Here is an 18711-nt window from a genome sequence, read left to right on the forward strand (position 1 = left end):
AAAAAAAAATAACCACCTACCGTCAAGAAAACCGTTAAATCTAACAGTTTAAAAAAAAATCTTTGATTTTCATGCGCAAAACATATTATTCATATATTTAGGGGAGCATTTTGGTCCTTTGGAACCAATTTGAGGTCAAAATTGACAAAAAAAATGATCAAAAATGCCTCGTTTTGTATTTTTAAACATGCAAAATAAGGCATTTTCGATCATTTTTTTATTTCAAATTTTAAAGGACTAAAGTGCCCCCCAAACCCCTAAAGACCATGTATTTGACACAAAAATCGAAAAAATTTAAAAATTCCGTTAGGTTTAACGGTTTTTTTGACGGCAGGTGGTAAAAAACAAATTTTAATTTTTTTTTTTTGGTGGTAAATTAAAAATTTAAAAGTTTTGTTTTTTTGTGGTAAAAGTAAAAAAATCCGTAATTTTAAGTATTTATTCTTGTCAAAAGATAAAAATAAAAATTCGAGAAAAATTAACATTTTTAGTGTTTAACAAAGATTTACGGCCTATTAAGTGATTATCAGGTCTTAGGAGACTAACCTGAATTAATTTTGCTTCAAAGAAACAAAAACTTGGATTGAATTTTTGTTGCGTGATGTGCATGGGCAATAGCAATTTGACAACCCTTAGGACCCATTTGTCAAATAGTTTTAAAAGCTGTAAATGATGAGAGGAACATACAAATGTGGCCATTGGCGGATCCAGGGGGTACATAGAGTTACAGCTGTACCCCCATTCCGCCAAAAAAAAAAATACTGTTAAGATTAGAGACCGCCTTTATGTAATAGGCGGTCTCTTAGGTACTGTTATGTACTACTCCGCATCACCGAATCAGCCCCGCCTTTTTATGTTTAATTTAGAGACCGCCTATGTAAAAATTTGGTCTCTTAGGTTATTTTTTTATACCTCCCATGCTAGAAGCCTAGGAGTTTCAGAATAGTACTTTTGATCAAAGAGAGCTACTGTTACAAAAACAGGTCTCTTAAGTGATATTGTTTATTTTTCCAAAGATTTGTACTTTTTATCAAAGAGACCTACTGTTACAAATAACAGGTCTCTTAGATAAAACCAATTTTATTACTTAATTTTAAGCCTTAGTGTCGGAAGATAGGGTGTATAGTACAAACAAATATTAATACAAATATACAATAGTAAAATTATTTATTAACTCAAAATTTATTAGTTAGGAAAAAATTATTACGCTCCACATATTACTTTTTATTTTGTAATTTGTTTTTTTATTAAACGTACTTTCGTACCCCCATTCCCCAAATCCTGGATCCGCCATTGAATGTGGCTATAATAAGTGTTCATTAATGAGTATCTACAATAATTATAGTATTGTTGTCCAATTGTCGCTTTTTTTGGTGTTGTGTAAACTTTGTTGTACTTGCACAGTTGCACTACTGATTAAGAATCTACTCGTAACAACTATAGAGATGTACAATGATTAATTGTTGATGTAAATAGATTGGAAGTCGGCACTCATGACTCATGTAGGTTGATAAAAATGTCAAGCAAAGCTCATAAATGCAAAGAAAATCAGTTTATTACCCTATAATAAAGTGAGTATTAATAGCCGACTCATGGTATCATAAAAAAATACAAAAATTATATCATATTGTAAATTCGGGGTAGTTTTATGATGTCATAGAATGACAATCATTGATAGGGTACGATACATCTGGTGGAAGCATAAGTGCGCATATGCTTAGGTTATCCCTTAAAAACTATCTATAAATAGACTGTGGAACATCTACTTAGCACTTTTAACACACATAAACATATAGATTATTATCACAATTCATTAGGAAAACAAATGCCATCAAATTTAGTTGGTAATGTTAAAAGGAGAAGTTAAGATACAACTTTCATAATTATGTTATCACAATTTGTGATGTAGAATTTCTAAGAGAACATATTAATATCTTTCTTTTAATCATTGAATTAATAGAATGATAACACCAATATGTAATTACTAATTTGGATTTCTATGATTGGTGTTATCAGAAAGTCTTGGTTTCATTATTGTTGTTGTTGTTAATCAATAGATAAAAGTTATATCTAAATTTATAACAAAAAAAGTAAAAAGAAATAAGTAAAGGGTATGATTCTTTTGAATATGGATAGTTTGGTGGTAAATCCCCCACCCTAGACCCATTGATGTTGATTTGGAGCCATCTTGGCAGACCTTGGTTCATGTTCATGAATTTTATGGCCTTAGTCCCTTACTTTTTCCAAATCTCTATATTTCATGTTTATCGAAAATCGGTAGATTCGTCAATTGGATTGAGACATTTAATTAATCACATTTATGACATTTATGCGTCAGACAAATTTATTTTCTGCGATACACTCGAATACATAGATAAAACATATTCAAATAGTTTTATTTTAAAAAAAAAAAATTTGGGGGTGCAATCCAATTAGAAACTCTTTTGATTGTGCTATTGATTATTTTATACATATCATAAATTATTTAAAAAGGTACTTTACTTTCTTGCCAAAAAGAAAAGTAATTCAAGAAAAAAGATATGGATGTAAACGTGTTCAATCTTACTCCTTTCGAATAAATAATTTAGGAAGCCTACAGCCTACTAACAAGTTAGGATAGACTTTGTTGGGTTTCAGCTTATTCAATTTAGTATATACCCTTTTTTTTTTCATTGTAACTTTTGTAAGTGTAATGGTTAGCAAGATTTTTGTAGACACATCCAATCTTCATTCATATAAGAAACTAGTTTTTTCTGCACGATATTTTTTTTTTAATTGATGTGACAATGAATTATGACTTACCACCATATGACAAAGAAATACATGCTAGTGTGTTAGAATTCAAATAAATTGTTTTGGAGGTCGGTTTTATGAGCCGAATTTTGAATTTTTTTAGATGTTTCTTGGTTTTCATGTACTTTATAATACTCTTTTGGTTCATATAGCCGACTTTCACTTATGGGATAAAAACTTTGATTGGTTGTTTATTTTATTGTAATTATTATGATGTATGGTGGGAGGCAATGTGCCAAGTAATGAGCAAATTCATAACAGTGATATTAGGCAGAGTCACTATTATTGAAAGGGATGTAATTGAAAGATATGTTTATGAAGTCAAATTATTGTATGGATAACAATCTCAAGATTGTAACCTCACTCAATTACCATTTGTATATTACAATGTAATTATAGACAAAAAAATATCATCACATAATCAATTGGGGGATCATCAGTACATAATTCCATTTTGTGAGGGTGACGCGTGGCAAATTAATGTTAAATGAAGAGAGGTTCCTAGTACTTACTCTTCTTACCCTAAAAAATTTTAGACGACATATATTATAAATATAGATTTCATAAATTAGATTGCCTAAACCTCTAAAAGTTAAGAAATTCGTAATTTTTAGAATTTCTAACACTCTAAAAATACAATCTTCTGTCCTCAATTCAAATTGACAAGTAGTATTTTATTTACTAGTATATCTAAGTATCTAACCTATCCAATTTCCATCCTAAAAATCTTCGCACCAAACATACTCTCTCTAATAACAGGCCTTCCCTCCACATATTTTCATCGATAATGACTACGACCGTAAAACAGACCACACCATGAAGGTTAAATACTCGAGATAATGCAAACTTATCAACTTTACATATGATAAAATAAACAAAATAAGGCCCTGCAATTACATTACGCTAGAACAGTTCTAAGCTCAGATGCTGATTATCCAATCCCTTGTTCAAAAACCTAAAATAAGTTAGCCTACACTTTTTCTAAGGAATAAGCTCAAAAGAATTTATGTACTATGAAATTACAACATATATCAAAACTCTGCTGTGAGGTAAAGAATGTGATAACAAGGTCCGTTTAAAACTGATCATCAAGATCAACAGATATAGAAGATCACACAAGCAGGGTTTAGATGTCGCAAGAATTCACATCAGAGCCTACAGTATCTGCCTTCTGATGTCAAAAAAGATGATATATGATGCCCCAACACGTGCTCAAAACTCGACTTCTCTATACTGTATTCTGTAAATTCTGACTTAAACGGATGAAGTTCTTCTGTACAGGGATAATAATTTATAACTAGCACTCACATGATTGCGGCCAGCCCTATAGCATCCCCATCTTCAGTTCTGGTATCTAAAGTGCTACTGGCGGCCCGAGATCTCACTGAAAAATAGTTTTAAGCAGATAATCACTTCAACTGACAATCTGGGTTTGTCAGAGAAAACAAGTTCTTTGCAATACAAATTAAAATTTATAATAGCACTTACGCACAAAGATTATTCTGAAAACCACACCAAGTGAAAAGTCTATTCTGAAAACCCATCACTATATCATATAAATCCACCCTTCAATTTACTTTGTATCCAGTCAACCAAACAAGCCCCTAAGTTTCACATTACACACCCCCCCCCCCCCCCCCCCCCCCCCCTTCTCTCTCTTAGTTCTGATCTCCCCTTGGTTGTTTAATTCAAATAATTCCCCTAAGTGAAGATATAACTTATGATAATTGTTTTCATGCTAGGAGGTGGATTTCAATCAATTTTCCTATGTATAAACCCCAAGTGCACCTAAACAAAGATGCAGGCTAAAACTACGAATTATACCCCACATTTGTAATAAAGAATCTGCTATGTTTGACCTTGTCATCTTGAAAAATAGGCACATCTGTGCAAAATCACAAGGTTACTCCGTGGATCCTTTCTTCCCCTTCTTTTCTATTTTGCTAACTTCAACGAGATGGTCCAATTGAATATGAATAAAGGCGAGCACAAAGCCGGGGGTGGGGGATAAGAGGAGAGGGAGCGGGAAGCACCGAATTACCTGTCACGTTTGTGATAACATTGACACTCTTTTGAGCACCAAGTGCTTTTAACTTGTTTCCAGTTCCCAGTAAAAGCAAGCTTTTCATATGCTGCTTTTGCTCCTTGGGGCTTGCTGTCTTGGCCAAAGCTTCCTCAAAAGCAGCTAAATCTTGAGGGTTAATGCAAGGAAGCGTCGACAAAATCTGAATAAAGCCAAAAAAAAAAGAGAGAGAGAGATCAACAAAAGTTAGTTGGTATTAAGGCAGGTGTAAATCAAATTACTTCACCAAAGCACCACAGAATTACTTATGATCTCAACTCACCTGCCTAGGCGCAGGGTTTCTATCTGCTAGATAGAAATAAATCTCACGACATAGACTAACCAGATCCGAGCTTACGAAAGCATTTGATTCAAGGGCCAAACCTTGGATAGCTGCATAGAACAAGTCATTGGAAACAAAATCTCGAAGTTCCCCATTATTTGTTGAAATACCCAAAACAACAATAACACCACAGAATGAACAAAGTTTTGCCATAGCTTCACTATCTGTCCATTTAAAAGCATCCAGACATAAATGCAGGGCTGGGACGGCTAAGGTTTTGTGCTTCAATAGAAAACTGCATGTAACAAAAGATGAGAGGCAAGTCAAAATAATAAGAAGTAAAGAGCCTTATGTTGTGGACTCTGTGGAGCTGAGAACAATTATAACATTTAATTAGGTGCCCAATAACGCTTCCAATTATTGACTAGAAGCATTGAGACAAATACAAATATTGCATATATAGCTATGGTTCCATTTCGTTGAACAATATATTACTGATATTGTAAAAAAAATTAAAATATTGCATACCTAACAGCGGAAGAGGAGGCTAATACATCTAAATCCTTCAAAGAGGAAGCATCAAAACGAGTAATATGGCCTGAATGATCCAAAGAAGGAAGACCAACATTAAGTGCAGGAGAAGCCAATGCTGACAATATCCCACATACTTCACGAGTTACATCACGAAGCAGCTTCTCCTCCATTACTTCTACTTTCAGATCTGATCCTCCAAGTGCATTGCAAACATCTGGAACCTTTGCCCTACCTTCATTTAAAAGACTTGACCATGAGGAGCTCAGAGATAGCTGAGCATGATGAAGTATTGGGTGTAGAAGTTTTTCCAGCCATGTCCCCCATAACTCCGGAGGGCAAGACCTGATTAAAGGGATGATGACCAAATGAATGAGCTGCTTCAAATGCCTGTATTCCATTGACTGCAGATTCTCCATCAGAGCTTGAACCACGGAATCGACATCCAAACTTCTGAAAAAAGCATCTCCTACAGTAGTAGATAAGCCCACGACATCATACCTAAAGATGGCAAGGGTTATAGGTTAGGAATAACTTCAAAATCATGAAATGTATGCATGTGAAAGTTGATAACATTGGAAGAATATTGATTGGGTATATCAAATAGACAAATATGTATGCAGTCTATGCACATTGAACTCCAAGTAAACTACTACAATTTATACCCAATAATAATAGTTTCCCTGGCTTTAAGTTTAAACAAAAGTTCACTTTCTCCACAATGTCAAATGACTATATAGCATGGTTAGTGATAACAACATCAAAGTCTCCTGAAAATGACAGCAGAGAGTATATAGACACCCTTTCCTTATATAATACTCCCTCCGTCCCTTATAGTTTGCCAAGTTTCCTTTTTATCCCTTTGAGTGTGCCACATACTATGAATAGCTGTGAGGGACCACAACTTCATTCTCACATTCATCCACTACATTAAGTCCCACCATTTTTATCTCTCATCAACTCCACGTCTCCACCCAGCCAAAAATAAAATAACTAACAAAATCTCGATGGGACAAACAAAAACGGACAGAGAGTTATATGAGTGGGCATTTTCTGTTTCGATTAAGTCAAAAACGCCTCTATCACTGATTAGTAAAAAATGAGGACAATGCTTAGAAAATGCAGTAACAAAACAGGGTCACCTAGGAAAAACCCCAAAATCATTGATTATGCATAAACTTCAGTGTGCAAACATACCCACTGTCTCTGATACCTCTTAACCAATTACGAATGTCTTTTTCATTTGGCTCTCCATAGGAATCCTTGCTCATATCTGTCAATGATCCGTCAGCAAAGCCCAAAGGAGCTTTTTGAGCTTTTGTGTTCACTTCTCCAAGAAGACTAATACGTTCTATATCACTCATGGTAAGTGCAGCTTTCACTTCTCCTGGTAATGATTGGACCACGGCAGGAGACCAAAGTGAATGCATAGCACGGAGAAGCTGCAGCAAGACAAAATTTCCATGCATTAATTAGATCATGTAGATTATTATTATTATTTTAAAAAAAATAAAAAAAAATAAAAAAAATAAAAAAAAAACTTGCAGATGCAATACATGAATAACTATAGTTCTCAAGCCCTGAATTAGATTCTTAAGAACTAGACACAACTTACAACAATACTGTTGCACAGTAACTGTCTGCAATTACTATTTCAAATATTTTTACATCTTTTTTTTTTTTTTTTTTTTTTTTTTTTGAAGAAACTTTTTACATCTTTTTCTAAAGCCCCCAAAATAGCAATGGATAATTATTGTGAAAGGGAGCAGTTTTTTTTTATTTTTTTATGAGGCCACAATTCCTTTTTTTTTTTTTTTTTTTTTTTTTTTTACAGAAAAATGAATACATGAAGAGTCACTTGAGTTCAAATCTTGTGGGAGAACATACTTTTAGAAGAGGTGGCAACATCCATGTCAAATGAGGAGCCATTGGTTGCACAGGTGTTCCTGCTGAGATATTCTGTAAATTATTCTTCCGGATTCCAGATCTCTTAAGTGCCCTCTCAAAGAAAGTTACCGTATGGAAAATGGACCACATTAATGGTGCATCCGCACACAAACGAACAAAACCAGATGGATCAGACAAATAAGCATTTTGCCAATCTTGCTGGATCCACTGTTTACTCAAAGGTTCAAGTAACCAAGCTAAAACTTCTTGCTGCTGCTGAACACTGTAGCAAATATAATACGTTACACATCAATACAGAAAATTACACAACAAATTCATTTATTAAGTTAAATGCAGATGAAGTAATTACCCAGCAGCAGAAGCCATAATAAGAAATGCTTCACCAAGAAGATTATGTTCTCCACGAAGCAGACGTCCCTCATTTTGCAACTGTCCCATCATGTCTGCTATCCCCTGTAAGAAAGCAATGTCTATCTTGTTTAAATACAGCATGTATTATCTAAGACTTCCAAAGATATTTTCCTCTCGATTGACAAATGATTATTAACTATAATACACTTAAAAAAATCACTGGGAAAAGCATGCTTGAAGAGTTATAGTTACTGCCAAAAAAAAAAAAAAAAAATGTAGGAAAAATGTAATTACAAAATCCATTAGGAAATACGAAGAATACACATGTATTTTAGCAGTAACCTAAACAAAATCTGAACAAAAAGGTGGGTTCTTACAAAGAATGCAGTGTCATCAAAACCCAACACGATCAAGGCTTTGTTCTCTCAGCCTGAAATAAGGAGTTCTGGTCTGAATTTTCTAAAGTCTGGCCTGGTCTGAATTTTCTAAAGTCTGGTCTGGTCTTATTGTTTCTGATTTGATCTGGTCTGATCTAACTAAACTTTGACCTTGATTGTACATCAATGTATAAGAAAAAACATTATGAAGTGGAATCTTGTTAGATTGGTCTCAACGTGTATTTTTCCAAATATATAAATTTCATAAATTTTACAATTACAAAAACAAAACAGTATTAAGAAGATATAATCTGATCTTGTCTGAAATTTTCTGATATGGTCTGATTTAGAATAAGTAATAAGGAGTAAGTAATAAGAATAAGGAGAAGTGAACACAGCCTAATTTTCTTGGGAGGTTCACTTCCAATCCAAATTTCCTCTTTCCCTAATTTGAAAAGGAGAGCAGGCCGAGAATCACCTTCATGTGAGGCAGCAAACTTTTGTCAGCAACTTTGGCAATTCGGATAAAAGATGTACAGATCTGCAGCCTAGCATGTCGGGAACTGTTTGTAGAAGGATCCTGCAAAATTTATAAAACACTTACCAGATTAAAAAAAATCCAAACATACAATAATCCAGCACAATAGTTGGAGCCAAAAGATAAAGGAAAAACCTTAACAATAACAGGAAGGGAAGTCAAAAGCTCAAAAAGCTTATTAATTACAGCACCAGCTGCATTAGGGTATACTTTCAAAAATGGACCCAATGAGTGCATATAGTGGCCAAGGACTTCCACAAACGAAGGTTCAGTCCACTGTAAGGTAAGCAGCTGCTGCAGGAGACCTTAAATTCACAAAAATTAGATAATTTTAGGGGGAAAAAAAATTGCAGGAATAAAATTGCATTAACTGTAAATATTTGAAGAGTTGAAGTATAACCTTCAAATATCCTACACAATGCAAGTTGAATTTCCGAGCTACCACTAGCAAATTCATCTGACCCATCAAAAACCGCGACAACAACATTTTCTAAGGCCAATTGCATGCTCTCCAGTATGGCTAAATCCTGAAATAAGAAATATCAGCTAAATATTTTTAAATATACTTATTGTAAAGACACTATGACACGTGTTCTACAATGCTCCTCCAAGTTTTCTTTCTATAGAAGATGCATTTTGTCAGAAAGAGAAGAATTTTTTTTTGAAGAAAAGAAAGAGAAGAATACTATACAAGGATATTGTCCGCGAGTAAAATCAACTAAAAAATGAAATTTTGGAGAATGTTGTATATATAAACATATCAACCTACCTGAGTTGGCACGGAAGAGGATACTAAGCTCTGAATAATCATGATTGTTCTCTCAGACACCCTTGTAGCAGCAACTATAGGTTTGTGGTTAGAAACAAACCGAATAAGCTCCATCTGACAAATGGTAAGGTGTCAATCAGATGAAAGGAAATTGCAAAAATTGCAAAAAGAATGAATGGGCAAAATGAACCACAGACAAGAAACATAGATTATAAGAGAACCGCTCAATCAACTTGCATGTTGCAAACTTAATACAACAGAAGGCCCATGTTAACTTTAATTTATTCAGATCACAGTCTCCAGAAAGTAGTGGTCCTAGTGTATACATATTTTGGTCATGAGTGTGTCATAGCTCAAAATGCTACTAGGATGTACGGAGTAATTGAGTAAGTAAAATGCTTCTATTATTTTACATTTGCTTAAATATGTAAAGATAAAGCTCTTAATAATACTGTAAAGGACACCTATATGACAGTTGAGGGACATCTCAACAAGATATAGCTAAAAGATAGCAATGTCATTCAGTCTCAGATTTTTTAATCCACCACTGTTTCCAGCTTTATTTCACTCTCTCGTATGCCACAATGTCGATGTGAGTGTAGACAGCAAACAGTGAGACATGCCCACCCATCAAACTTGACCGCTTCTTTTATTAGGCTGAAGATTCCGTACATACTTCAGATTTGTAAAGACAACCCATGGAGAATAAAAATTTCTTGATTATCAATAGTGATGAAGTGGCTCAGGTTACATGCAAGTATAAGGAGCTACATGGGCAATCTGCTCCGACCGGACGATTTCATAGATGCCACTAGCTACAAGGATTATGTTACGGTCAACAAAATTGGGATTAAAAGAGAGAAACTCAAGAGACAATTTTTCTTCTGCTTGCCTATATATTATAGAATAGCTTACATTAAGAAATCCCATTACGTGCTGATATAGATGTACAACAATGCTCATCAACTGCTCTTTGGTTTTTTTTTGCTCTGAAACAGTAAGTTATTCAGAGATTTTGGGAGTTTCTTCCCATAAAAATCTGTTAGCTATCCCTAGGCCCTGTGGTGAGGTGTGATATTTTATTCATCAATGATTTCTGTTTTTACAGCCACTGCTCCTTGTTACAGCCTTATGGATTAGAAATATCTATCTAGCATAATTTTCCGATAATAACTAGTTTTATGGATTAGATTTCACAGTATTGTTTTTTAGAATGTGTATTTTGTAATCTATTCACCAAGGCTAAACACACAGACAAGAGATGACACAACTTTGTTAAAGATAGAGCATATGATTGGAACGAAATGCTTTCAAATTACTCACAGTATTGTCTCAAGAATTTGTGTTTCTGTTACAATTACTTTAATACCCCTAAGCTCAGACCTTGATCCAGGGATATATGACATCAACTTTTGTGAAGATATAATTCAAAAGCAAAACTAAAGCAGTTCTGCCTGCCAGATAACTAGTGAACCCGTTTCCTCTACATGCTACGAGTAAAAATAAAAAATAAAAAGGCACTCATTAATTTTCAACAAAAAAAGATATAAGGCACTTATCATAAAGGAAAAAGATGAAGCTTCATATTACATACCAGCTTAGAACGATACTGTCCAAATTCTCCTTTGCCCTCAAAATCATCACTCCACATTTCCAAAGGTCCAAAAGAATGTGCTGTCTTGGGATGAACCTTTTCTTTTCTAAGAAGACGTGGGAAGGATGTGTCTAGAATTGCACCACAACAATCATCATTGATAAAATTTAAGATATTACTCTTCTCGCTTTCAGCCTGTCCAGAGCCAGCAGAACTGTTTACTGCACCATCTCCAGTTGCATGAACTTTTGGCTTTGACAGTAGATCTCTCATTAATGTCTAGAAGGAAGCATGAGTTCTTGGTGAGTGAAGATCTAAAATAAAAATTACACGATGAGGTCGAGTTTTAAGCATACCAGCCAGAAAGGCAGTGACTGGCAATGGAGGGCCAGCTTATAATGTTGGAAGTACCCCAGCATCTGCAGAGATAAAAATGTCTGAAGTAAGCATCAACTATTAAACAGTAGAAGTATCAAGTGTATAAAATACACGACTACAAAAGATCATGATGCTCTGCTCTATGATGGATAAGCAACAATATATTATGTACAAATCAAATTTTGTTCTTTTCTTACGCATTTTTTAAATTCCCCTTGTTTATCATCCTTTTTGGAGAACATCAACTTCTAAAACATGATTTCTTTTTTATTGACATACTTTAAAAATATTGCAACAAATTGAAAATTCATATAACAAAAATTATTAGATAAAATAATAGAGATCGTGAAAAATGGAACCTATTCTCTGCAATATAAAATAGATAATCGGAGTATTAGATTTTTTATTAAAAAAAAAAAAAAAAAAAAAAATCAAAGAGCTGGCTCAAGGTTTATTGTGCCTATAGAGAGCAGGATGAAGTCTCAATATATACAGATTAAAAAGGCAATACATAATAATTATATTGGGGACACTTTTCAATTCAAGTAACTGCTTTTACAAATTGAATAAGGCACCAGCAAAATAGTACTATCATTTTTTTTCTTTCTAGTGTGGTTTTTTGCTGGGTATCATGGATTTTTACCCTTCATACCGATAATCATACTTGTGATACTGATACATTTTACTAACACAGTCTGATTGTTTGACTAAAAAAAGTCTAGCTACACAAATGTAGCTGCTGAGCCCCTGAATACTCTTAAAGTCAAAGGAGAATTGACTATATTTGTCCATTATAAATTTTATTTCCCAAAAATAAATACGGAGCTTATAACTTAGGCAAGCAGGAGAGCAGCTCACCTGTTCAAGATAAAAAAAAAGTATGTTAGTCTTAGTATCGCTAGAGATGCACATCAGATTTGTTGAACCCAGAGAAACCATGCACTCGCATATTAACTCTGCAAACTCAAATTCACTGTCATGAACGGCCCCACTACCCAAGCTTGATTTGTGAAGGAAATCTTTGGAAACATTCATCATAGTCTCAAAGATACTGCGCACTGCAGAATCGAAAGCCGGAGACGCATCAGCTGGTCTCTTCCTGCAATTCACAGGCTTATTAACATTCAATTGATACCCTAGTGACATTATAGATTAGCCCTAAAAGCGATTAAGGAGCTCACTGCATACCTTGCAGAGACAAGTTTGAAGAACTCACAAGCATGAAGGCGAAAATCTGGAGAAGTAAGCAAGCAGCCACACCTGTAGTACACAATTCGTAAGAAGAAAAAGGTATCAATCTCAGCCCACAACTAGTTAAGAAAAACTTCATTACAGTTACTTTACCCATAGATTATGGCATATTTGCCAAGATCAGGCAACGGAGCCCACTCAGCATAAGCATTTATTGCATTCAAAGTTGCTGTAACTGTAGCTGCATGCTGTTTTGCAATGTCTAGATGCTGCTGATTAGCCTCATTCACTGCAGCTCCAAAGTGCCTCTCTAGCAACTGCATAAGTATCATAAAAATGAGGCACTTGCTAAGTGATGCTTATGAACTTTGACCCTAGAAAAAAGTTGTATACTTCTTAATTCTTTTTATAAAACTTACTGTGTATAGCAAAGGTAAGATGTCTGGCAGAGATTCAGTCAATCCACGTAACAAGAGCCTACGCCGGTCACCTATCGATTTTTGGTCCAAAAACAAGTGGAAAAAAAAAGTACAAGTTAAATTTACATTCTGCAAAAATATTCCAATGTATGAGAAGAATTAAGCATGTTTAATACCCAATACTTCAAATAAAGAAAAAACTATACTATATGACATGATTTTGGTAGCTCTAATACCAAAAGTAACAGAACATATTGCTTAATCATTTAATGCACAAAAAAATTCAATTTGCTTATGCGACAGAATTCATGAATCTAACTTCAGAGCAACCAACCCCCCCCCCCCCCCCAACCCAACTTAACCCATAAGCAATATTAACATTTGACAAAGCAGTAGTTCCCCGGTGAAGTGAATGAATGGAAAGAAATTGAGCTTCTCCCTCATTACCTTCCAAATCTTCATTATGAACAGTAATATCTTCAGGAAGCCACCTTAGCATCATTGACACCAATTCGGCCTATAAACACATAAATAAATTAATAACTAATGCATACCCCTAATTTTATTCACAAAGGAAAGAGTGAGGAACATAAAAACAAATTTAAAACAAGGAGCTAAAAACGACAAAAGTTATCAGGAGAATCACTTGAGAAGGGCCATTGTTAGAGAGGGCTGCAACCGAGGCGAATAACTCCTGCAACATATTCGGGCCTTCTCTCCTTACTATCTGTAAATGGAAAATGGGATGAGTAACTACACTCAAATCAGACTGCACCAAATACAAATCAAAGAAAGTTCAGTTGATACCTCTGCCACAAGAGCAGCTGTCTGACTTTTTAAAGCCCACTCCTCGCATGGATCCGCAACCTGAGACATCAGGTCAACAGCAATGCTTGCAAAGTTGCGACATTCCATTGTATTCAATTCTTCCCAACGTAGCCTTACCAGATGCTACAGATCATCAAACAAAATCAGATCAAGTTCATATACACGTTGGTATCTGGAAACTTGATTTATAGAAGATTATTAGATTAGGCAGTCAAATCTTTCGGAAGGTCAAGAATCACATATAAGATGAACAAAAGTGAAAGCCCCTTAGCAACAGAAGTACGACAACAAATCAACTTCTATTTAAAACTTGCAGCTGATAAGCCCTTGCACCAGATTATAGCATCAACAACTTCTAACTTAAGCATGTTAAGTTGCATACAATCTTCAAAATACAAATGATCAAATTTCCTACTGCTGAAAGCACACCAATACAGTATCCCCCCAATGCTATTAGTCCTATACTCCTATGTAATAAATAAAAACAAAAAGGAAAAAATTTCCAATATCCATTTACTAAATCTGGCTTATCAAGAGAGCCAGTCTACAAAAACTTGAAAAAGCACAAAGGGGCATTCAAAAATAAGGAACTTTGAGAGCTATTAGAGGATAGAGGAGTAGTAAGCTGTAACCATTGTAATCCCATGACCGCATCCTACTCACTGACAGATTCTTTTGTATGGTGCCAGTAGGAACAAGCAAAATAATATAGGCTATTGAAATCTCAACTTATCTTAATACCATTCAATCAATCACAATACCAGATTCATGTTAGAACCTTTATATGACAGATTAGGAGGTTTAATTATAAGCTTCATATTTCAACCAATGCAACAACATAAAGTTGAATAGCCAGATTGGTTTCCCGTTAGGTAAATACAGAAATGAATATTGGAAAACCTGTTAATTCATTTGTTATATCTTTAGGCCAAGTTTCAGGATCATTGGATGTTATCCTAGACATGTCTTGCTAGGCCATGACTTCTAATAGGATGTTACAGAGTAACTAGTTTACTACAAAAAAGGTATAAATATAAAAGTCTTACTTTATTTCTAGACTAAGTAATGAATTGCATTTCATTAATGAAGCTCAATCAGGTTCTACTCCAGCCTTTTTTTTAATCCCATGTCTGACCAGCTAGATTACAAACCCAATGAGCTGAAAACCTTTGACATCAGAACAAGCTATTCCTTATTTATGCCATATTATGAATAATATCTTTATCCAATGTTGTACATGATATTGCAAAGATGTCTTCTTTTCCTTGAACAGAGAAAGACCAAAAGGTTCAAAACTATGGCCACGTCGCTAATATCTTTAACAGGGTACCTTAATTTGCTTTATATATTTATAGTTGTCTAATCCAAATAAAAGAAAAACTTCTTATTGAGTTAGCTACACAAAGTAATCACAAATTTGTGAAGCCAGTAGCAATATTCCAAATATGTAAGTATGACGACTTTTGTTCTTGAAGACAAGCTGATAATATATAGGTGAGGTGCTTTCCACAATCCTGCATATATTTCTGATATTCATGAGGAAGAAACTATCATCATGATAAATAGATGTAAGCATATCATTTGGACTTATTATTTCCCAAGATCAATATTCAAAACTCAATGCTCCCCGTTCTGCTGAAGATGCCAATACCAGCGTATAGGTTAAGCTTGAGTAGTATTACCAATTTTAGCATAGGGTTGAATTACCATTTGGTACATACAACAACTTTTGAAAAAAAATCAATTGACAAACTTTGGTTTTGTATTCATCTACAATCAATGTCACTACAGTATTGATCTTAAAGGAGGTAAGCATTGTACAATGACTTCCATCTACTGCAAAGTTGACGTAACTGAAGGAGATAATTAAAATTAAATAAACTAGACAAAAACAGGTGGAAAAGAATCTAACAACAACCTGAAGCATTTTGAACGCCTGCAGCCGTATTTCAGAAGACCACTCCTTCTTAACTAAAATGATGGACGTACTAGCCAAGATACGTACATCCCCGGCTTTAAACTGCAAAAATTGAAACAGTTCATGGCTATTATACAACCAAGGAAAGAATTTCAAAAATAGCAAGCAGCACAGACTAAAAAGAGGCCAATTGAGGACAGACATTCAGTCTTATCCTTAAAAAAGAGTAAATCCACAGTTCAAAGAAATTGTCATATAATTATAGTATACGCAAAATTTTCCACGAAAAAGGACAAGGAACATTACAGAGATTTTCAATAACAACATACTCAGTCCACCAATGCAGATAGAAGTTTGATCCAAGCAATATACATAATACATGCATCACATATATCATCAGTTTGAAGGTTTAAACCAAAATTTAAGCATCAAAGAAGGATTGTAACAACAACTAGAAAATATACCACCCACAACTTTGTTTCAATATCTCTGAATTCATATTAAGTGAAATCATTAAATCATTTATAGAATGCATACTCCAAAATTCTATTTTTTTTAAAGTATGCTTAAATTATCAATCAGCTACCATAATTTCAACCATCAAAGTCTCAAATTAGGGCTAGAATGATCCTTACATACCCATAAAATGCACAAAAGGGGTTCCACAAATTTGATCAAATAACCAAACTTTAATCAATTTCATCAACACACTCAAACACACCAAGAAAACTGAAATGGGTAATTAGAATATACAATAATGGGCATCAAAATTAACAGTTAATACATTCAAAATTCAACAATTTGATCATAATAAAAAAATAAATAATAAATAAAAAATAAAAAACAAATTTTACAACTCAAAAGGCAAAGTTAAGAGATAATACAGATTCTAAGTAAGCAAAGGCAGCCCTGCGAGTATCTGGGGTAGAGCTCCAATCAAGAGCAGCGGTTATGGCTTGAGCTACATTGTTTGCTATGTTACCACTTTCTTCCATTTTTTTTTTTTTTAATAATTTTTGTAATTTTTTGGGTTATTTTTGAGAGAATCAAATAGGGTTTTTTTGGGTACCCAAATTAAAATTTATATAGAAAATAAAAAAGGGTTAGATTGAAGAAGAGTTTGCTTTGATTTGGCGCAAAAGAAAGCACAAATACCCTTAAAACACAGAAGAGAGAAAACAGAAAAGAGTGTGTATGAATTTTGGAGTAGAACAAGGGAGGAGAGAGAAAGTGAAGCAAAGTGGTTTATTTTTGGTATTTATAATTAACGATGTTTTTGAAGTGAATAAAGCATTCATAATTATCATTATTTTCAGGAAACGGCACATTATTATTTTATTAATTATGGCCTAAATACAACTCAATATGTTTCCATAATGCACCATTAGATTAGTACTAATATTATACACTTGACCTCCTCTAATTTTTCTCGGCCGAAGAAATATATATATATATATAATTTATTATTGAACGGATTACTCTATGGTCATAAATAAGTAAATCATCTTACATCTCCATAATTGTAATTAGGCAATTATTGTGAGAGATGTTTGTGTAATTACAAGAATTATGAATTAAATGGATTAAATTTATTAAATGTGAACAAGATACTCCATAGGGAAAGATATCATTTTTATTTTATTTTTTTGTGAAGGATAAGGAAAGATATCGCGATAACATGAGAACTTTAATCTTTTTTAATTATAATAATAGAGTTCGCACTTACCACACATCTAATAACCCTACTCTTGTTAAAAATAAATAAAAAATAAATAAAAAAAAAACCTACTCTACGAGTAAAGTATAAATTGGGAAAGATAAATAAATTATATAAATTCCAAATATCATAGATTCGCATCCAATTACAAAAAAAAAAATTGATATCAAATACGATACCAATGCAATATAGATATTAATTATAAATCTTCGGATATCCGAAATATGAGAAATCCAATACGATTTGGATATCCAGTTCGATGTGAAAAATATCTGAAATTCTATAGGATTTGGATATCCATATTGGATATCTAATTCGATGTCCATATCTGATATTGGAAACAATCATAAAATAATTTGAACTTTGATTTAAGGTTTATCTACGATATTCAGATATCAAATATTGGATATCTAATTTGATGTTCAAATCCAATATTCAAGTGAATTGCTATTCGTCGCTCCCATTTTACATACTAACGCTCTCATTTTAACTTGAATGGACAAATATGGCCTTTTATGCAAGTTGTAATATAAAAAAGGACTTTGTTCCCTACATGGACATATTCTATCAAACGGTCCCCTCAAAGTAGTACGACGTGAATATCCTGAGTCCATCACATCAGTCCCCACGACCTTCAAACCAAATCGGTCCCCACGACCACCTTAAATTGTTTTTTTTTTTTTTTTTGAAAAAATTAATCATCAAGTTTTTCCGATGGGTCTTGGATCATGGACGACTGGAACATTCGTACGTCGGAGAATGCGTCGGAATATTCTGTAAGAAAATTGGTTTTTTTTTATTTTCTGGAAAAGGGACATCTGCCTGAAATTTCCGGATGTTCCAGGGTGGATCCGCCTGAAATTTCCGGATCCACCTTGGAACATCCGGAAAATTTGAGCAGAAGTATGGATCCGCCCAAAATTTCTGGATGCTCCAAGGTGGATCCGGAAATTTCAGGCGGATCCACCCTGGGACATCCGAAAATTTTGGGCGGATGTCCCTTTTCCAGATTTTTTTTTTAATATTAATTAAATTACTTTTTTATTATTTTTTA

At 33.9% G+C, this 18711-nt stretch overlaps 1 protein-coding gene across 1 annotated transcript; it reads right to left on the minus strand.

Annotated features, from left to right (window-relative positions):
- Positions 1–3610: 3610 nt before the first annotated feature.
- Positions 3611–17179, minus strand: LOC145574558 (protein HASTY 1-like). Its single transcript, XM_081632378.1, has 22 exons — positions 16825–17179; positions 15941–16042; positions 14002–14145; positions 13841–13921; positions 13642–13711; positions 13195–13265; positions 12929–13092; positions 12773–12844; positions 12443–12683; positions 11563–11625; positions 11207–11485; positions 9613–9726; positions 9244–9370; positions 8979–9148; positions 8784–8885; positions 7927–8030; positions 7557–7839; positions 6867–7111; positions 5667–6170; positions 5139–5433; positions 4835–5018; positions 3611–4177 (listed from the first exon to the last, which is right to left on the minus strand). The coding sequence occupies exons 1-22, from the start codon at positions 16933–16935 to the stop codon at positions 4098–4100; spliced, it is 3606 nt and encodes a 1201-aa protein (XP_081488504.1). The 5' UTR covers positions 16936–17179; the 3' UTR covers positions 3611–4097.
- Between the last annotated feature and the right edge of the window lie 1532 nt (positions 17180–18711).

The sequence above is a fragment of the Chenopodium album genome, chromosome 13, assembly GCF_948465745.1.
Source record: "Chenopodium album chromosome 13, dcCheAlbu1.1, whole genome shotgun sequence".
NCBI classification, from domain to species: Eukaryota; Viridiplantae; Streptophyta; class Magnoliopsida; order Caryophyllales; family Amaranthaceae; genus Chenopodium; species Chenopodium album.

Coding starts and splice junctions, on each gene's coding strand:
- LOC145574558 (XM_081632378.1), bottom strand. CDS start 16,935: ATGGAAGAAAGTGGTAACATAGCAAACAATGTAGCTCAAGCCATAACC. Junction 7,112..7,556: donor TGTTGCCACCTCTTCTAAAA/GTATGTTCTCCC, acceptor GTCTTGCTGCAG/CTTCTCCGTGCTATGCATTC. Junction 6,171..6,866: donor AGAGGTATCAGAGACAGTGG/GTATGTTTGCAC, acceptor TGCCATCTTTAG/GTATGATGTCGTGGGCTTAT.